The 22,496-nt window shown below is 36.6% G+C and overlaps 1 protein-coding gene across 2 annotated transcripts in view; it reads right to left on the reverse strand.

Moving 5' to 3' along the window:
* F5 (coagulation factor V) overlaps positions 1-22,072 on the reverse strand; it is a 79,621-nt gene extending 57,549 nt beyond the window's left edge. Inside the window, exons 1-4 of one of the 2 annotated variants that reach the window (XM_023501770.2) lie at positions 21,587-22,072; positions 18,724-18,815; positions 12,113-12,235; positions 743-955 (exon numbers count right to left, since the gene is read on the reverse strand). In XM_023501770.2, coding sequence (XP_023357538.1) covers positions 743-955; positions 12,113-12,235; positions 18,724-18,815; positions 21,587-21,783 — 625 coding nt within the window. In that variant the 5' untranslated portion in view covers positions 21,784-22,072. The remainder of the gene's footprint in view (positions 1-742; positions 956-12,112; positions 12,236-18,723; positions 18,816-21,586) is intronic. The other variant, XM_023501773.2, reaches the window with a different exon arrangement.
* Between the last annotated feature and the right edge of the window lie 424 nt (positions 22,073-22,496).

The following is a 22,496-nucleotide window of genomic DNA, read 5'->3' on the forward strand; positions in this document are numbered from 1 at the left end:
GCTGGAAGTTCTTCAACTACACACACACACAGTTCTATGTGTCATCAAAATATAGCAAGGAAGGAAACAGACACTTATTAAGCACTTTCTATGTACCAGGCACTATATTGCCACAAGTCCTTCAAATAGACCAGAGAGGAGACTTTTTTCAAGCAGTCTTCAAACAGAGGGAGACTAGCTATATCACATAATGACACATCTTAGAGAAAGATTCCTAATTTAAAAACATTTTAATGGATTCTGTATGTCATCAAAATATAGAAAGGAGGAAACAAACATTTATTAAGTACCTACAATGTACCAGGCACTATGCAAAGCACTTTCCAAGTATTGTTTTATTTGATCCTTATAACTTTGAGAGATTGGTTCTATTATTATCCCATTATTACTGATAAGGAGGCAAACAGAAGTTAAAACAGCTTGCCTAAAGTTACAGAGTTAGAAGTATCTGCTGTTGGATTTGAACTCAGGACTCTGGGTCTATTACTCTACCCACAATACCACCTAGATGCTTCAAAACACCCTTATACTTTCGGTAGCTTTTATGAGGGGTCCTTAATTTTAAAGATTCAGGAGAAGGAATAGGAGATCCAGAGAGGAACCTCAAATATCAAAGTCTCAGATACTCCTTTTCATCTTCATCAACTCTTTATGGTCATCCCATAAAGGGAATATTGACAGGATTGGAAACTTGCTGTTACTGAATTTATGTTCCCCCTGCTTTCATTTATTCTTCTCTTACCTTTCTTACAGATGAGCAAAGGTCCAATAAGACCAGAGTTGAAATCCATCACTAAGTTATCATAGGAGTAATAGAAATATGTGAGGCAAGGAGGATCATCATCTGTAGGTCCACTGTCTTCAGTGATGAACCATGTGTAGGTATATTCCCGATTTGGAAGAACAGCATCATCCATCTTTTCCACTGGGGATGTTTGGTCTGCATAAGAGGCACCTAGAGATACAGACACATTGATTATGCTTTTCTTAGATGAACTTAATTGCTTGGAAGGAAGCTGTGGTGAAACAGAAGGAGGACTTGTCTTGCAAGCAGATGACCTGGTGTTTAATTTCATCTCTGTCCTTTCCTAGTGACCATAGGCAAGTCCAACTACTCTGAGCGTATTTACTTATTTATAAGGTAAATTTTACCTTATAATATAATATAATAATAATATAAAAAAATTACCTTGAGGTAAAAATAGAGTATGAAAGCTAGAAAAGCCCCTCGAGTTCACCTTCATAACCCTTGCAAGGGTATATTTTTATTGTGCATTTTCTGGACCATGATTGATTATGTAAGTTACCTAAAGTTCCCTTTTTCTGTTCTTTTTATTTTAATCATTACCATCATTGTATATATAGTTCTTCTAGTTCTAGCAAGAATGTGCTCCCTTTTCATTTTGTAATTCTTTTCTCCCTGTAACTACAAGCTCAGATGCTAACTTCCTTCATGGATCCATCTCAACTGACATTTTTCTATTGTTTTTATTCTATTCTACACTACCTGTTTATTTGTACACACTTCTGATAGAGCTTTTTTCCTTTTTGATAGGTTTTTACTGATTTCATTACTTATTTATTAATTACATATAAATATTTTAACATTTATTTTTTAAATTTTGAGCTCCAAATTCTTTACATCCATCCTTGAGAAACCAAGCAATTTGAAATTAATTAAATGTGTGAGGTTATGCAAAACACACTTCCATATTATTCACATTTCAAAAGAAAACACAAATAAGAATAAGAAAAATAAAGTTTTAAAATGTATGCTTCCAGGACCAAAGATAAAATTGTTGCAAAGAAAATTTCAAATTCCTGTGAGGTTGAAATAACTATGATAAGTAGTGATGTACAGGGGAAAGTGAAATAAGTTTTGCAGTTAGAGATCTAGGTTCAGATCTCATCGTTGCTACTTTTCTGTCTCCATGATTTTAATCTCTCTGGATCAGTTTACTCACTTATAAAATTGAGGGGTTGAATTAGAAAATCCCTGATCTCTCTTCCCTCTCTTCATCTATAATTCTATGATTAGGTGACTGCATCAATAACATATATTATTAACAATATTATAAATATTATTTTAAAGAAAGTGTTCAGAACCAAGAGTTATTCTCTTTTGAAAACTAATTCCCAGCCTTTGAAAACTAGTCCAGGACTCTTTCCACTATATTATATTCCCTCTAAAATTTATACAAATGTAAGCGCTGTGGAATATACTTTTTAAATTATCACAAGCTTAGAAAATATTAAATGCTCTAATGATTTGCTATGAGGCACAAAGCTATGTCTATGGGAGGGAGATTGTTGGAGTGTCCTCTGATAAACAGAAACTTGCACAACTCATCTGGGAAGGTGCAAACAGGGCTGATGGGTCAGGCCCTGTTCCTTCCTTAGAATTCCAGGGATTCTGCTGGACTGCTGGATTATACTTATCTTGAACAAAGCTTGGTGGTCCTTAAATTCCCAAGCTTCCTGCCCCAGACTAAAGTCCCTTAGTGGACTTTATGCTGCTCCCCCATTCCCACAGTTAAAGATTTACTGAAGAGTTTTGAGGAGAAAAGAGAGAGAGAGAGTTTTCCTTTGCTTGGGAGGGAGATCTCCAGATCTCCTTGACTGTTAAGGCTCTTTCCCTTCTCTTTATATTTTCATTTTCCCTGTTATAGACCCTCATGAGAATGCAGATCAATAACAATGAGAGCAGCAACAATAACAATAATAGCTAGCATTTAGAAAGCACTTTAACATTTGCAGAGTTTTGCATTTATTTGATTCTTATCACCACTTGAGGTAGATGCTCCTATTATTTTATCTTAGCATCTATGAGGAAAGGACTTAAGCACACCTTAAAGTTGTAAAAAGCAAAAAGCAGCCTGAGGAGAATTATGAATTTATATATATATATATATATATATATATATATATATATATATATATATATATATTTGACTTCACATCTCAGTACTCTATCTATTGGTCTGAAGAAAAAGATTATTTTTAGGAGAGGTGAAGAGGGGAAGAAAGGTAATGATTTTTGTACTCCCAGTGCCTGAGAAACAGTCTGGTGCGGTGGATAGAAGGTCAGTCTCTGAGTCAGAATGACCAGGATTTTAGTCTTTTGCTACTGACACATGAAATACTTGAAATCTCAGTGTTTTGGGTAACTCTTTAAGAGTTTAATTTGCAGACCAGCTGCATCATAGCTTCTTCATTGAGAAGTTTCTTTTTGAAAGGATGAAATTATGAGTCTGGATTTGGTACCTCATTGGTTTTAGTATTTCATTCTCAGTGAGGAAATAGTGAATAAGGGACCAATCTCTGAATCCAAACAACCTGGTCTCAGTCCTGCCTTGGAAATATGTTGGCTCTATGACCCTAGTTAAGGTGATTGACATCTCAGTGTTCCAAGTAACTTTTTAAGACCATTATTTGCAGTCTAAATTGCACTGCTAGTTTCTTCACTGGGAGATTTCTTCTTGCAAGGATGAAATAAATCACAGTTCTTGATCTAGTATTTCATTGGCATAAGGAATACTTAGTGAGAAAATTCCTTTGCATACAGTAGGTGTTTAACAATACTGGTAGAGAGTGCCATGAGTTCACTTTTATAAAATCTGAAAGTTACAAGTTGAGGATTCAAATGCAGATGAGTACTTAGGCTAATTTTGTTCCTCTTTGCCTCTTTCACAGTTAATCCCTATTTCTTTGTCTTTGAGTTTAATTACTACTGAGTCTGTATCCCAAGAATATCATAAAGGAGGGAAAAGGACATGTGCAAAACTGTTTGCAGCAGCTCTTTTTGTGGTGACAAAGGATTGGAAAATGAAGAGATGCCCCTCAATTGGAGAATGGCTGAATAAGTTGTATCATATGAAGATAATGGAATATTGAACTGAAGCTGAGCAAAACAAGCAGAACAAGGAATACATTGTACACAGTCATAGCAAGATTGTATAATGATCAACTATGAAAGACTTGGTTTTTCTCAGTGGTTCAGTAATCCAAGGCAATCCCAATAAACTTTGGGTAGAAAATGCCATGTGCATACAGAAAGAGAACTATGGATATTGAATATAAATCAACACATGCTTTGTTCACTTCTTTTTTCTGTTTTTTCCTCTCATGGTTTTTCTCTTTTGTTCTGATTTTTTTTCCCCAACATGATTCATGAATAAATGTGTATTGAAAAAATTAATATACACGTATAACCAGAAAAAAAATTAAACAAAAAAAATTTAAGTAGGCACTTAGTAAATATTGTTTGATTAAGAGGAACTGATGATGAAAGAAGCTTTTCGATTTATGACAATTTGATTTAACTTTGGTTTTATAGATAGCAGGAGGTACGGTGGATAAAGTGCTGGGCCTAGAGTCTAAAAGATTCATTTTTATGAATTTAAACTTGGCTTCAGGCACTTGTTAACTATGTGACAAGGCAAGTTATTTAAACCTGTTATTTGCCTCAGTTTCCTCATCTGTAAAATGAACTGGAGAAGGAAATGGCAAACAACTCCAGTATCTCTGCCAAGAAAACCCCAAAATGGGGCCACAAAGAGTCAGACACGAGTGAAATTTCCAAACAACAATAGAAAATTAGTTCTCCAAACTGAAAACAAAAAAGCAATCACCTTAAAGATAACAAAAACTCTTATTGTGTTTGAAACACAAAAGTCCCCTGTGCTAACCCTTGATTTTATATTTATTTAATTCCTTGGCTTGCTACAAGACTCCACATTCTGCTTCACAATGTTTACTCTTGTCACAATATGCTTCTGAAGTTGCCAAAGTATACTTAAGATTCATATTTGTGGGGGGAATGTCATGAACAGGTTTTATGTGAGGGCACCCATATACTCAGAGAGGGACAGACAGAGAGAGACAGAGACAGAGAGAAGAGAGAAACAAGGAGAGAAAAAGAGAGAAACAGAGAGAGAGAGAGAGAGAGAGAGAGAAGAGAGACAGACACACACAGAAAGAGAGACAGAGAGAAGAGAGAAGGGGAGAGACACAGAGACACAGAGAATGAGAGACAGACAGAGAGAGAGAGAAAGAGAAAGAGAGACAGAGAGAGAGAGAGACACACACACACACAGAAAGAGACACGAGAGACAGAGAGAAGAGAGAGAGAGAGAGAAAGAGAGAGAGAGACAGAGAGAGAGACAGAGAAGAGAGAGAGAGAGAGAGAGAGAGAGAGAGAGAGAGAGAAGAGAGAGAGAGAGAGAGAAAGAGAAATATTTTCTTCCCAAAAAGTTTGATTGTGCAAACTACACCTGCTTTCCCCAAATCCTTTTCCTCTTCAAAGTGTAATTCAATCTCTACCTGAAACAGTAACCACTTGTAGAATATTATAATAAGAACTTATCAAGAAGCCCTAACTAAAGAGCTCTAATAAGGGGAATCCCATTACTTTATGAGAAATCTCATTGTAATTTGTATGATCTAAAAGGAAGTTTTACTTCCACTGAGAGAAAAAAAATTGTATTTACATCCTCCCCACCTCCATCCTCAGATTCCTATTGGTTTGTAGCTTAACATTATGTCCATAGTACATATCTCGCAGGGTTGTTTTGAGCATGAAGTAAGAAAATATTTGTAAAGTGCTTTGCACTCTGCCTGGCATATAGTGGGTGCTGTATAAATCCTTAACTGCTTTCACCTCCCCTTTCCTAATGAATTAGAGAATTTCCAGAGTGCAGCCACCAGATTTATAGAAGAGGAAATTGTAAAATAAAGAGCTCAAATTAAGACAACTTTGAATATTCCCTCCAACTCAAAATCCTGTCAATCAATCAAGCCAACCAAATCGTCCATGAAATTTTAGACTGCGTTAAGACAGACATGGAATCCAGAAGGCAGGAAATGGTGGTTCCATTGGTTTTTTCCTCAATCAGGCTACGTGCAAAGTATCCTGTTCAATTGTGGATTGCACATTCTCAGAACACTTGCCAACTAAAGCATATTTAAAGAAGATTCACCAGGATAAGAAATTCAGCTACAGGAAATAAGGATGTTTAACCTGGAGAGAAACTCAGGAACCATTTGATAACTTAATTGCTGTCTTTAAAGTGAAAAGATTGTCATCTACAAGTATAGGACTAGTTTTGAGAGGGATAAAGCCAAGATGAAGAAGTGAGAGCAGGGATTTGCCCAAGCTCTCCCCCAAACCCCTACAAATATCTTTAAGTAACGACTCTAAACTAATTCTAGAATAGCAGAATCCACAAAAAAGATGGAGTAAAATAATTTTCCAGGCCAAGACAATTTAGAAAGGTGACAGGAAAGGTCTGTTACATCAAGGTAAGAGCACAATCCAGCACAGAGCAAGCCCCAGAAAACTAGGAGCAAGGCTTAACAGTAACTGAAGCAATAGACACAGTGGTTGTTTCCAGAGCAACAAATGTTAAGGGGGTCTAATGACTGGTCAGAAGGAGATTACAGTGGTCTCTCTGATAGTACTGTTGTTTTGTACATATTCAGATCTAGATCACAGTCCTGAGTGCCAGTCCCAAACAAGGAAGAACACTAGTACAACAGAGCACACAGTGGAGTGGGGACCCTCCTCAGTTCCAGGGAAGAAAAGAGTAGATAACAGCATAGACTGGGAGAAAAGTAAACACCTCTCCTTAAATCATACTGTCTTGGAAGAACTGGAAACTTACAGGCTCCTAGAAGTATCTCAAAAAAGAGTTGCACAAAGTCCCTGAAGCTTGGGACAATGCACCCCATGGAGACAGAGCCTTACTTTAACAAAGAGTTAATTAAAAGTCTGGGGAAATGATCAAATAACAGGAAAAAATTCTAACCACAGAAAGTTACTATGGTGACATGGAAGATCAAAATACACACTCAGAAAAAGATAACAAATTCAAAGTTCCTACAAGCAAAGCCTCCAAGAAAAATATTAATTAGTCTCAGGCCATGGAAGAACTCAAAAAGAATTTTGAAAAACAAGAGAAGCAGGGGAAAAATTGGGAAGAAAAGTGAGAGTGATGCAAGAAAATTATAAAAAGTGAAGCAGTGACTTGGTAAAGGAGAAGCAAAAAATTACTGAAGAAAATAACCTTGCAAATTTGGTTTGGCCAAATGGTGAAGGAGGTACAAAAAGTCAATGAGAAGAAGAATTCCTTAAAAAACAGAACTCACCAAATGGAAAAAGAGGCACAAAAATTCACTGAAGGAAAAAAAAATCTCCTTAAAAAGTGTAAGTAAGAATAGAGCATCAGCCCTGAAGTCAGGAAGACCTAAGTTCAAATGTGGACTCAGACACTTAATACTTCCTAACTGTGTGACCCTGGGCAAGTCACTTAACCCCAATTGCCTCTGCCTAAAAAGAATGGAATTAACCAAATGGAAAAGGAGGTATAAAAGTTCTTTAAAGAAAAGAATTCCTTAAACATTAGAATTGTGCAAATGGAAGCTTTAACAACTTTATGAGAAATCAAGAAACAATAAAATAAAAATGAAAAAAGTAAAAGACAATGTAAAATATTGTAATGTCCGGGCTAGATTTCTGGAGGGCCTTGGGACCAGCCTTGGTCTCAGCAGAATAATCACTATGAGAACAGTCAAAAATAAATTCAAAGTCTTTATTGTCCCTTTCACAGTATGTGTCTGTCATTGTTTGACCAGTCTCCTCTGCCACCATTCTGCTGGTCTGCCAATCCGATCTTAGTTCAGGAAGCAGGAGAGCCACGACAAGGATGATCAAAGATAGAATGTCTGTGGCTGACTTTGTCCTCAGTTTAAATACCTTATTACAATTAGATCAACTGTAGAACTATTACATCACCATGCTAAGTACTAAGTATGTGCAAACTAGATAACCATTGTTTCATCAATTCCATTGAGTCAACACCTTGTTTCAAGTATACTTCTCCAAAGTTCCACCCTCTGCAAAATATCTCACCGGAAAAACAACTGACCCGGAAAATAGATTCAGGAGAGATAATTTAAAAATTATTGGAGTATCTGAAAGTATTGATCAAAAAATAGCCCAGACATCATCTTTTAAGAAATTATCAATTTCCCTGACAGTCTAGAACCAGAGGGTAAAAGAATCTACCCATCACTTACTGAAGAGATCCCCAAATGAAAACTCTGAAGACTTACAGCCAATTTTATATATATATATATATATATATATATATATATATATATATATATATTATGTGTTATTATAGTTCCCAGATCAAAGAGAAAATATTGCAAACAGCCAGAAAGAAACAATTCAAGTACCATGGAGCCACAATCAGGAAAACATAAGATCTAATAATGTCTACATTAAAGTATCAGAGGGCTTACAGAATGACATTCCAGAAGGCAAAGGAGCTAACATTACGACCAGGAATCATTCACTCAGCAAAGCTGAGTATAATCCTTCAAAGGGAAAAAAGGATATTCAATTAAGTAGAGGACTTTCAAGTATCATTGATGAAAAGACCAGAGTTTAATAAAAAAAATTTGACTTTCAAATACAAGACTCAAGAGAAATACAATAAACAATCTTATCATCCTTTAAGATCACATCAGTTTTGCTACTTCTACACCACTAGTGCCTGCTGCTCCAAGACCTCTCTGAAGAGTGGAGAATTCCTCTCCAAACCTCTATTTAAGGGAGATCCCTAGGACAGTTATCTTTTCATTTTTTACTAAGCTACATTCTTTTCAATGTCTTCATTTTGCCCTCCATCATACCTCCAAGTCAGATACATTCTCTTCCCACCCTCAGTCCCTCAGTGCCCGGCTTCTTTTCTGTATTATGTTGCCCCATTGGGTTTTAATTTCCATGAGGGTAGAGATTGTATATATTTTTTGTATTTGTATATTCAGATTTTTGCCCAGTATCCGGTTCTTAGTTGGTGCTTAATAAATATTTATTTACTGACTGACTATATGGTATATAAAAGGTCAACTATTTCTTAAAATACATTTTAAAAATTTATTTTGCATTTTAAAGTCTTCAGATCCTAGAATCATTTCCTTGTGGTATCTCTGTTGCCTTTCTTTTTGTTTGATATTTATTCCTCCTTATTTTATCACCTTGGTTCTTATTGCTTATTTTCAATATATAGTTAAGCACGAACAGTTCAATTGCAGTGAATCTCTTGGTTCCAAATTGTTTTCCCAAATATTTCTAGTTTCTCTCTTATAAATATACTCTCATATCATGTAAAAGTTACAAAAATCTTCATGCTACTTTATATTCTTTCAAGAGCAATGTTTGTGTAAAATATAAGGCATGAAACTCTTTAAAAAAACCTTGTTTTGCAGGCGCCCCAAAAAGCAGAACTATAGGTAGAAGTTACAAAACAAGATAATATCTATAAAGGGCTTTACAAACCTTATTGCTATTGTTACAGAAATGCAGATTTCACTTTCATGTAATACAGAGAAAACTGTATGTTTAATGAGAATGATCCAAAAGTGAAATAGGCACCTCAGGAGGTAATAAACTCCTAGGATAATCAGACTAAGAACTAAAAGTTCTTTTAGATTATCTAAATCTTGAATTTTATGATCAGGAAACTGATGCCTAGAAAGCTTTAATTATTTGCTTGAGGTTAGAGCTTAGATTTTCCAATGGAAACTCCGAGATAGGCTTGGCTAGGAAAATTTGGGAGTTAGTAATCCCCACTCTTTGGAATTTTGGCTTTCTTCATAGTATGGCCACATAGGGAAGGGGGACCTTCCGTTGATCCATCTCACTGCTCTATCCACTTCAGAAGCTTCATTGAAACACCCGCCTCCCTAAGCCACCTGAATCTGGCTTACCCATGACCTTGTGTCCTAGATGTACATAGTTCATTTTTCTCTGCTACAAAATCAGAACCATAAGACTCCTTAATAGTCATATCCTTTAAGGTCAGATGTACTAACAACGCCAAGTCCTTCCCACTGTGGGAAAAACGTTCTGCATGTGCTGAACTATCTTCCAGTATTTATGTTGATTCAGAACCTGAATATCTACTTGACATGAGCAGTAATCTCTGAAACTCAGATTCTGATTCTATTTTTTTGGTGACCAATTTTAAAGGGATTGGATCTGAAACCCTGATTTGAATACTTATATTCCTTCAAGAATCTTCAAGTGAAAAATTCTCATGATGAGAAAAACAATTATAAAGGAAAACACTTTCTGACAGTAGCCAAGTAGAATTCTTAGTGTTTTATTTTAATATGCTGTATAGGTAAAATAATGTGACCTCTATGCTATCGTGAAGAATGAAATTTAGAATACTGGACTATAACATTATTGGACTATAATAATTTCCAAGTTAACTACTCTCTTTAACATGTACCATGCACATACTGGGTTGAGATACAAAGAGATGAAAAATTAGTAATGCACACATGGACAATTCATGCTATGTGGAGGTGGAGTATTTTGAACTGTTGTCAGTTAATGATTACCGGGTTGGGCTATGTTCTATTAGGAATAAAGAATTTTAAAAAAGGAGGACAATGACCCCTGGTTCATTCACTGAGCAAAGGACATGACCAGGATTCAAAATTAAACACACACACACACACACACACACACACACCTACACCTTCTTGTATTTAAAACACAGAGTGTTCTTGTAATGAAAAACCTTTTCCTTAGTTGTTGGTAAATATTATACATTGCAACTGCTGGAAATACGATGGATGTATGATTTTGTAGAATAGTTTGAGTGATAGAATGTCAAAATTCAATTAGATCTAAAAGGCATGAGGAATAGAAATATACAAAGACCTTATCTATAAAATAAGCATAATCATAGCATCTACCTTCCAACCAGGTTGTTGTGAGGATTATAAGAGAGAATATTTATAAAATTCTTTAAAAACCTTAAAGTTACATATTAATATTTATTCATCCTAACAATTAATAACAAACTTATAATTAATTTTAATAATTAACCAACTTAATTATTAATTAATTTTAATGATCAATACTATTAATTATTATTAACATTCAATAGTAATAATGACATAATTCAAAGGAAAGAAAAAAGAACAGAAAACATCATGATCATATAGGGAAAAAAAAATAACTGAATGGACAAAGAAATCTGATAGAAATTTGTAAGGAGCAATTAAGAAGTTGTAACATTTCACAGACTGGAACATACAGATTTTCAGTTTTGGACATGATCTTAATGGACAGCAAGAATCCTTTCTGCTTCCAGTGGAAAAGTAGACCTAAAAAGTGCTCATGTAGATTTTGCCTTAAAACCAACCAAAGAAGGGAAACTAACTATCTCTCCAGATGCTTTGTCACAATTCAAATTGTTAGGAGAATTTTGCCTTCTAAAAAGTCCCTCTCCAAATAAAAGCTAAGGGGGAAAAAAAAAGATCACCTATCATGAAACTCTGCTGGCTTTTTGCAATCCTATTGTTTTCCAGATAACAAATGCTTGTTCAATTGAACTAAATCATTCTGGCACAGAGCATGTGCTTAATAAATGTTTCTTTGCCAAAACAAAAAACAACAAAAAGAAAAAAACCCACCAAAATGAGGTCATGGAGAGATGGATGTGACTGAAAAACAGGTTAACTATATATCATTTCCAGAACTAAATGCTAGACATAAAAATAAAGCCAGCATCAGCATCCACCCCCAAAAAACTTTCAGTTCTTGGAGAGTTCAGAGACTAATGGAGAAGGCAAAAAAGAACTAAAGAAATAGGGTAACTGGGACATTGTCTCAGAGACTGGGAAAGGTTTCTTATAAAAGCTGGGACATTAGCTGAAACTTAAAGGAAGCCAGAAAAGTTTTGATGAGGAGCAGACCTCAATTTAGAGAGAATGAGAGATCATTGGGTCAGAAAATTACAGGTGAGGAAAGTCAGAAGAGAATAATATGAGTATACTGACAGTTCCAAAAGTTGTAGAGCTATCACTCTAGAATGTGCATAATTTCAGAATATTCTCATTACGTTACTGAGTCAAATACTTGTCAGATGAGAAAATCTTTTTCTATCCTGTTCACAGAAGAATTGTTCATTTTTCACATTGAGACAACTGGGGGGAAAACTCTAACAGATTGATGACTGTGTTCCAGAGTATTTAATATAGATAGGAAACTGTAATCCTTTTATACTAGGAAATATTGAACTCTTCTTACCTTCAGATAGTTTGTTATATTCGATTCCTTGGGGATGGATGGTTAAAGGCTTCTTAGCCATATTCTTAAAGTGAACCTTCAAGGTGTCTCCAACTTCAGCAAAAAGAGTAGGTCCCAGAAGTCCTATGACAAATGAGAAGGTAAAATGTAAATGTGTTCAAGATCACCAGAAAAATTACATGAATACACAATTTCTAGCAATAATTGTTATTCTGCCTCTGTTGATCTTTGCCACAGAATTAGTCACCGGTTATTCCCCACTGGCCCTGAGTTAGGAACGAATGGAGATAGTTTAGATAGTAAGGGTGATATAGTGTGGGACCTGAATTCAAATCCTGTATCAGATACTTACTAGTTATGTGACACTGGGCAATCACTCTCTTTTAACCTCTACTTTTTCTTCTGCAAAATGGGAATAATAAAAACATCTACTTCAGAAGGTTGTTGGGAGGATCAAATGAGACAGCACAGCTAAGATGCTTTGCAAACTTTAAAGCATTATGCAAACATTTTTGTTGTTTAGCCATTTTTCAGTCCTATCTCTTCATGACCCCACTTAATTTTTTTGTTTGTTTGTTTGTTTGTTTTTGGCAGAGACACTACAATGATTTGCCATGTTCTCATTTTACAGAAGAGGAAAGAGGGAGAATTAAGTGGCTTGCCTGGGTTACTACAACTTGTAAGTAAGTGTCTGATGGGAGGTTTGAACTCATGAAGATGCATCTCCCTGACTTCAGGCTGGTGTTCTATCCACTATGGCACCACCCAGCTATCTTGATACAAATGCTAACTACCGGTATTATTAGTAGGAAATAAAATTGGCCTAGGTTACACAAGTCAAAGCAGGACTAGAAACAGTATCCAAGAGTCTTCCCCCATTAATGGCCCATTATTACTATTATCTATATTTTTACCCCAATACAAAAAAATATTGCTCTTTTTGACTCACAAAAAAATCCTGATATTAAAAAAAAACACCTAAGATGAATCCCAGAAGTATTTTTCATGGAAAATACTTTTGAGATTAAAAAAAGGCAATTGGAAAAATGCTCCTCATTTTTGATTAGCTACTGGTTGGTTATTGTATGCAGGCAAAAAGTGAAAAATCTGCTTTTTGCTGACTATTTATTGAACAAGATTTTTTAGACTGTGATCCATAGGATGAGAAGATTTTAGAGACCTTTTTTTTTCCAGATGAGGAAACTGATACCTAAAGAGGTCAGAAAAGTTAACTCAAGTTTACACAACTAATTAATAGCATGTGATAGTAATATAGTTTTAAAAGAGACTTTAGCAATCATTTAACCCAATATTCCCACCCATTTTGCAAATGAAGAAACTGAGGTCTCAGAATAGCTGAGTAATTTGCCTAAGGCCATAAAAATAGTAAATTGAAGTCAAGATTTGAACTTATGATCACTAATTACAAATCTGACACTTTGTTTACCGGAAAGTGCCCCATGTGTAAGTCAGAAAGCAACAAACTTTTATTAAGTGTTAACTATGCATCAGGCACTATGTTAAGTTTGCATTAGAGATACAAAGTAAGGGGAAAAGTAAAAACAATATCTTCTTCCAGGTTGCTCACAATCTAATGGAACAGACAACATGCAAACCACTTGTACATACGAAATGTATAAAGGAGAGCTTGGAAACAATCTCAGAGATAAAGCATTAGCATTAGGGACATTGGGAATAACTCTGGAATACTTTGCAATTTTATATATTTTTAAAACTCATAAAATTTAAAGATATGGGCTTATTTTAAAAAGTTTTTTTAAAAAAAGCTTGGACTAATAAGCTTTGAAGTTATAAAAATCAGGATTCCCATTCTATCTGTAACTCATACTGACTGGATATCTAGGCAAGTCATTGACAGCAGTGTCCCAGATAGCCATCCAAAGAGGAAAAAAAAAGTCTAAGCAGGACAAACTTTTAAGTTTAATTGAAATTATTAGCATTTTCTTCATTTCCATCCTCTCAATTCCCCAGGCATAAAGGGTAACAGCCTACATGAACAGAATGAGTTTTCTCACCTAGAGTCTCCCATACCAGTGAAATCAAAGATCTAATTCCCATCCTTAGGATTATTTTCTATTCTTCATGAAGTCTCCACTACTTTAGTACTTGGTAGGGTGAAGGACTAGACTTTTAGTTAACAAGTCCTACAATTAATCAGAGGATCACTCACCATCTCATCTAGCTGTTATAAATGCCCAGTTTTTTGCCTGTCAAACAAGCCAGCTCCATAGGATTGGTTTCTATATTACAGAAATTATAGAAAATCCTACAAGAGGCAAGCAATTGATTTCAATGACTGTTCTGGGGTTTGGGGAGATAGACATTAAGACAGCACTTTACTGAACACTTTCTCCACAACCACTCTGTAACACAGGTAGGGCAAGTATACCCATCTTGCAGATAGAAAACAGCCTCAGATAATTAAAGTGACTTAGCTAGGAGTTAGCTGTCTGAGGTCTCTTGCCTCCAAGGCCCATGGTCCCCATGCTGCCTCATGGACTATGGCTTCTTTTGGGTTGTGATTTGTCTCTCTGATTTCCTGCTGCCTGCCTTTCTGTGCTAAAGCTGATTTTAAATCTGGTTTCCCCTGACTTCTGGAATTGTATTTGCCCTTTATCTCCCTAAATGGTTGCTAATTCCTGACCTCTCATTTTTCTCTGAGGTCAGGGATCTGGGCTTAGAATCAGAAGGATTCATGTTCATGAGTTCAAATCTGGACCCCAGACATTCATGAAAGCCTGGAAATTCACTTAATCTTGTTAGAGAGAGAAAACTCAATTTCTCATTATAAAATGGGCTAGAAAAAAAATGGCAATCCACTCCAGCATCTTGGCCAAGAAAACCCCAAAATAGGGTCATGAGGAATCCGATATGACTGACATCAGGTCAGGGATTATTTTTGGTTCTGTCTTTGCACATAATAGGAACCTAATAAATGCTTATTGGATTGTTTCAGCATTGGAGCATTCTTCATCTTTATCCCCTAGTGCCTTGCACATAGCAGGAGCTTAATCAATGCTTGTCAAATTGATTTGAGATCTCTTGGTCTACTGCTCCATCCCCTGCTGTCAACAACTTTTGCTTCCCATGCTCTGGGGTTTATACTAAAGCAAGTTTCTTGCCAGCTAAAGTATTTGTTGTACTCAAAGTTCCATCCCCTGTAGTGCAGGGTGCTTAATCACTATGGCATTGTTGGCCCGTGTCTATGTGAGGTTATAAAGCTGGAAATCAGGTCATTCTCAGCAATTCTCCCAGGCACCTGCTTTGTGAAGATCCCTTACTCAAATGTTAGGTCTGAATATCTCCCTCAGCCTCTTAATTAAAACAAAACAAGGGAGTTGCTCTTCTCATGTAATATATGTCTGGGCTTGTGGAGAAGGCATCTTGGGAGATATTTGTGCTGTGGATAAACTCTTAATTAGTTTTCTGATTTTTTAAAGACTTTTCTTCAAGACTTTTCCTTTCTTCCTCCCTTTCATCAATCAGCAAGTGAGAATTTATTAAGTGATTGTTCAGGCAGAGTGCTAAATATTGGGAAAACAAAGCACAAGCATTCCTTACTCTCAAGGAGTTCCAGTATCATGAAGACAAATGGTACATAAATAGAAATACACAAAGATGCAGAGAGGTTAAAGGGGGAAACCTCAGAGGGGAAGGCACTAAAGTTAGGGGCTAAACAGGAAGGCGACTAAAAGGCCTAAAAGAAAAGGAGACTAGTTACAAAAATTCAATCCAACAAGCATTTATTAAGCATCTAATAGGTACAAGGCTCTCTGCTAAATCTTGGAGAAGGGAGTGGGGTTGGACAAAGACAAAAAAGAGAAATAATTCTTGCCCTCAGAAAACCTATCGTCTAATAAATTATTTCAAACATTTAATTTCAGGCTCATAAAGGTGGATCAATAAACTAGTCTGTTCTTGTTTTAAGAGAATGGAAATCCTAAACAATACAAGGTAAACCACTTTTTGTGCTCAAAACATTCTCCATCCACAAGCATTTCACAATTCCTTTCATAGCAAGAAGAAGCAAAACTAGACATTTTTCTAGCCCAGAGTAGATTCCCTGGATCCTACATATATCTTGACCCCAATTAACCCTTTCAAGGCATGTATCCCCAGATTTATAAATATTCCCCACAGTGTGGGGATAGTGGAAAGAACATCATACCAAAAGCCTGAGTACCTGGGATCTAGTCCTGACTGCTGCTTTCTGGCTATGTGACTACCCCTTGACTCCGAGTTTCCATATCTATAGCATGGAAGGATTGGACTAAGGTCCCATTGCAACTCTATGAACCTATGAATGGACCTATCATTCAAATTACACCCCTTAGACCAAGCTGAAAGTGTGGAGGTCAGCAGAGATGTGCTGGAAAATGTTTAACAACCAGCCTTCCAAAGGAAAAAAAAAAGTCTAAACAGGACAAACTTCTAAGTTTAATTGGAATTATTAGCATTTTCTCTATCCTCATCCTTTCAGTCCCCTAGGCTCACAACTTACATTCTCTTTTTATATCCAATTTGTTGCCAAAGTCTACTTATTTTACCTTTGTTAGCATGTCTCACATATGTCCCCTTTTCTTCTCTAGTAGTTTCTCCAAAACACACACACACAGACACGCACAGACACACACAGACACACACACACACACACACACACACACACACACATACACACACATCCTCCTCTCCCCACTCTAGCCTGTCCTCCACCCAGTCACAAAATTGATTTTCTTAAAGTTCAGGTCAGATTATATCATCCCTCCTCAATAAACTTCAATAGCTCCCTATCACCACAGGAACCCTTGCCCCTTTTAACCTAGCCCTTCCCCACTTTCCTAGTCTTCTAACTCTTTATACCCCAACAAATATCTTTAATGCACATGAGTTCTGTCAATAAAAAGTTATTATAAAAAAATATCTTTAATGTAGTAACACTGGACTCCTTGCTGTTTCTCAAACTAGATTCTCATTTCCTAAGTCCATCCATTTTCACTGACTTCCCTTCATACTTAGAATGTTCTTCCTCATCTTCATCTCCTCACTTCCCTATCTTCCTACAAGTCCCAGATAAAATCTCACCTTCTACAGAAAATCTTTCCTCATGCCCCTTAATTCCCATGGATTTTTCTCTTGATTTCAGCCAATTTATTGTGTTTATATCTCATTTGTACAGTTATTTGCATGTTGTCTCTCCCATTAAATTGAGTTTCTTTTGCTATTTTTGTATTTAGCGCTTAGAACAGCATTTAGCACATAGTAGGCACTTAAACATTAATTGTCTGACTTTCTTAAGTCAAACTAATTAACAAAATAAATTAAACTTGATTTAAAGCCTGATTTGCCAATTTCTGAGGTGCCAGTGCTCACATTAAAAATTTAAGAGTTAGTTCTCCCAAGCAATTCAAAACTGGCTCCAATAGGCTAAAATGGAGAGTAAGAGACATAGAAAAGGAAGAAAATGGAAAATTAGAGGAACAAACAAAACCAATTTCCATTAAGAGTAGAAGTAACATGTGTCTAGGGTATGGTTCAACTTAGCCCTTGTTGTAGCATTATTAATATGCTTCTGTTGAGAATCATAGAATGTCAGCTTTGAAAGATTGTTGTAGTCTTGTTCACTCATTTTTTAGTCATGTTTGACTCTTTATGGCCACATTTGGGATTGGGTTGCCATTTCTTTCTCTAGCTCATTTGACAGATGAGGAAATTGAGACTTGTTCAGGGTCGCACAGCCACTATGTATTTGAAGCTGGACTAGAACGCTTGAAGATGAGTCTTTCTGGCACTTCATCCACTGGGCCACCTAGTTGTCCTTCAGTTAAGATAAAGGAACACAAGCATCTACCAGCTTGACAGAAACTGAGTGGTCAGCCAGGCAGGTGACACAGTTTCCTCTTCTTCAAAATGGGAATAATAATAGCATCCACCTCATAGGATTGTTAGGAGGATGAATTAACATAAAATGCTTTGCCAAATCTTAAAGCATTGTACAAGCTAGCTCCAGCTAGGTCTCCATTAATACAAATAGGTTCTATTTTGGACAAATCTGGAGAATCTGAAGCCCCCATTCTTCACTGATTGCTTGGTGTTTTGATGGATCTGTCATCTCAACATTGAAAGTACTCCCTCCATTCATGCTAATTGTAACCCATCCAACTGGTACAAATCACATCCCTGTCTTCTTGTAATTTGCCATGGTGGGATCATCTATCCAGTGTGAACAGGGGCCTTCCTCTTGCACCCCCTATTTCTTAACCAGACTTAATCACTTAATGGTATTGTCTCAGTCAAACTGAGATCCTTTGCTTAAAAAGACCAGGGTTTCCCACTGCATCCCCGATAATCTCCAGTCACCCAGATCTCTATCTGGCCACTGGACTGAGATGACTCTGGAGGAGAAAGCAAGCCTAGTGATGTTGCCCAGTCCTCCCTTACTCAAATCCAATTTATTTCCAAGTATGACATCACCTCCTTGACATTATGGTTTTTTTGAGAATGAAGGACAAAATAATATTGACAGTAGAGCACAAGGGATGTCTACCACTCTAACCCTCTCAAAGCTTTACAATTTGTTTTTTGAGACTTACCTGAAATGTCCGATGTTGGTTTTTCTTTTGTGAAACCTGCTTCATACTCTCTGTAGACCATTTTCTTAAAGGTAGGCTCTGAAGGATTTAAACTAGGCATGAAACACAAAAGTTCTGTTTAAAAGCTTTTCTATGGATATACCTTTATGATTCGAGATCTCTTTCGTAATAACTTTTAGGAAGGATATTTTATTTAATTTTTTTTATTTCATTTTCCCCCAATTAAGTAAACATTTAATCCTATTATGTTCCAGAAAATATTCTAGGCTCTGGAGATGTAAAGATAAAAATGGCATAGTTTTTGTCCCCAAGGAATAAGTGGAATGAAAAGGGGGGGGGGGGATACTGAATAAAAGATATAAGTTGTTAACACTGGACAAGATTAAGGAGTGAGAGAGAGGGAACTAGAGGGAACTAGCTGAGATCCCAAAGCAAAATGTGATATAAATTATAACCAGAATTGTAAAGGGCCTTCAGATCATACATAAGAGGTTCTTTGAAAAAGACTAAGTATGTTTAGCCAGAAGAGAAGATTTATGGAGAGACTTGATGGCAATTTACAAGTATAATACTTGAGCGGCTCTTCCAGGGAAGGGTGGTTCAACCTATCCCCAGGAGTCATGAGTAGAAGTAGGTGGAAGCGGACTTAAATGTCAGGAAAGCTTAACAATTAGAATTATTCTAAAGCAGAATGGGTTTCCTAGGAGATCTTCAAGCAAAAGTGTTGAAGGAGAAAGGACAGATTAATTTTCAGATATGAATTGCACTACGGACTAAAGTCCCTTCCAACTCTTAAGTGTGGTTTTCTGAAGTCATTCAATAAGTTTTGTTTTCATTTTTAAAAATTATCTCAGGACAAAAAGTAAACATAATATTTTGTTCCCAGAGGTCATTTGGGTCCTATTTACGTAACTAAAATAAAAACTTCTAACATGTTTGTTCTCTTGCACTAAACTTTGGGGAAAGAATTGATACTATCATGATTTTTCTCTAAAAGTTTTCTTCTTGTTCAGTGGTTTTGGTTGTGACCCCATTTGGGATTTTCTTTTTTTGCCAAGATCTGGAGTGTTTTTGCCATTTTTTTCTCCAAAATTATCTAGCTATTTGAAAAGTCACTTGATTTTCAAACTAAGTTTTGGCTATAATGGGAGGATAGTTAGGCTGTTTTCCAATTTAATGAATCAGGTTTTCCTCTAAGTTCTTTCCACCAAAGAAATCTGAGTGGCTTGATGGTCTTGGAACATTACTCCTTGCCATAGGTTTTATGGGGCTTCAGTGACAAATGCACGAATGTTTACTCTTTGTAGGACTATGGTGGAAGCTCATTTAGAGGGCAGTGGTTGGAGGACAGAACCAACAGCCCCCTCACAAGCTAACCATGATGGAATGGGTCTTTGCAGAGAAGTTTCATGGCACTTTAGTTGTTAACTAGGCTTGAATCCAGTATAAACAAGACCCAGTTACAACCAAATTAATTTCCTCCAGATAAGCAGGAAAGTATGATTGTTTTCTTTGAATCTTGTATTAATAGCAGGTCCCTAAATGTGTTAATATAAAAGTAGATTATCATCTTATACTTCAATCCCATTAACATTCATTTAATATCATTAAATTTTTAAGTGGAGAATTTTAGTTATTTAAAGATCAAACTAGATATTTTGTAATCTAAAGGACTCAGAAAATTTTGACATGATCTTGGCATATAACTCCGATTTTGTAACTCTGAAAGAGGAACATATCTTTCCCAATTGCCTAAGCTGTGGTTTCAGGTTGAAATAAGTAAAATATATCCCCATTGGCCCAATTTAAAAATAAAGTAGAATCCTCACCTGCTATAGGTTTGCTTTTTGATCCCAATTATTCTAGAGAATTTCCGTTTAACCTTTGAAAGTCTCTTAAGTTGTGAGACCAGTTTGAAGAGCAAACAAAATCTTTTAAAATTCTAACACCCTGTCCTATATATATGCATTTTAATCAAGATATGACTAATAAAATGGTCAATCTAAGTGGGACAGTACTCTCTCATAGGCATGTACCAAGTAGCTTTGATGAAGCAAAATTTTAAAAACCCCAACATAAAATCATTAATCTATTATGTTTTCTCACAGTGATTTTTTGGCACCTTACTTAAATTAGAAATCAAATAATGATAATAAGTAATTTGGATTTGTATCTTAAAATCTGTATCTGGACTTTTTAGAACATATAGATAATAAAATCCTAGAGCTCAGATTGGGAGAGATGATCCTTAAAGGTCATCTAGTTCAGCTTCCTCATTTCAAGGAGGAGACTACTCAGACCCAGAGAAGTTGTGACTGACTTAAAAGTTACACAAGTAGTAACTGTCAAAAATAGAATTTGAACGCAAATCCTTTAATTCCCAAGCCAGTGTTTTTTCTACTATATCACACTATCACTTGAAATCCATAGATAATAATGGACACAAAATATAAATAGCTTTTAAAAGCAATCAAGTAGGTAAGAATAATTTTTATTTTGGCAGTTTAAAAAAGGATGTTGACAGTATGGTTAATTGGAAGAGTTTATGTTCAATATTTTATAATTTACCCATATTGAATAATTGAATTTACTAATAAAATGGCATTTATTGCACACAAAGGTCCCAGCTCCATATACTTAATAATTAAGTATTCCCCAAGTAATAAAGGGCATAAATACAGGAGTGATATTGCATCATGACCAGGATGTTACATCATATCCTGTCAACTGCAGTTAAAAAGAGGGAATAGCCGGGTCTAGAGTGAGCTGTCCCAAGGAGTCTTTCCCAGAGAGATAGTGAGGTGAACTTCCCGTGAGCTTCTCTCCTGATCTCACTCTCCCACTGTCCCCAGCCTTCAGTTACCTTGGGTCGTTGGTCTGAGGGCGATAGGTCCAGTTGATGATCTGAGCAGCGACGTAGCGATGTCGGACAGCAGCTTCAGCCACATGCTGCTCCAAGCCCAGCCACCCAATGCCCAGGACCACGAGCACCCAGAGGCTTGGGCGACCTGGAGACATAGTTGCCAACAGCAGCCCCGGGAGCTGCTGGGGCTGGGGCATCGGTGACCTCCAGAGAGGGTCCCGTCCACTGCAGTGAGCTCTGGGAGGCTGTGGCTGGTAGTGTCCTCCCTCTGTGGGTTCTTTCCAAAGTCTCAGCACTCACTGAAATTCCCTCCCCCTTCTTTGGGGCTTGCAAGCTTTGAGGGAGGCTGCTTCCCCTGGACAGGTGGTTGGCTGGCTCACTGCCCAGTGGGACAGTCAGGTGTGAAGGGTAGCATAGCAGCTAGTTTCTCTGTCTCTTCTGATTACAGGAAACAGAGAGAAAAAGGACCAGAGAGTCCAGTCTCCAGGAAGGAAAATGATCAGCAATTCTTGAGCCAGTGAGAGGACTGTATTCCTTATTAACCTCCCAATCCCAGAGCACCACTTAAGCTAATAAAACCTTCCCCCTTCCCCACCCCTTCCCTCATGCCCCAAATTTGCCAGTGTCAAAGTTCACTCTTTTTCAAGGCTCTCTAGCTGGAGCTCATACAAAGACCCAGCTCTTCTCCTGATCCCTCTCTTTCTGGAATCATTCTGAACTAAAGGAAAATTTCTTCCATAATTCAAACTGTGATATGTTCTCTGTCATTTCAGGTGTCTGTGGAGGCACATCATGTCTTGTAAAGAGCCCAAGGTTAGGGATGGAAGATCCAAGGTTCCGGTCCCAGTTTCATTTGTTTATTCATTCTCTGTGCCTCAGTTTCTCAATGTGTAAAAATACTACTTCAGGA

Source organism: Sarcophilus harrisii, chromosome 4 (assembly GCF_902635505.1).
Source record: "Sarcophilus harrisii chromosome 4, mSarHar1.11, whole genome shotgun sequence".
Classification (NCBI taxonomy): Eukaryota; Metazoa; Chordata; class Mammalia; order Dasyuromorphia; family Dasyuridae; genus Sarcophilus; species Sarcophilus harrisii.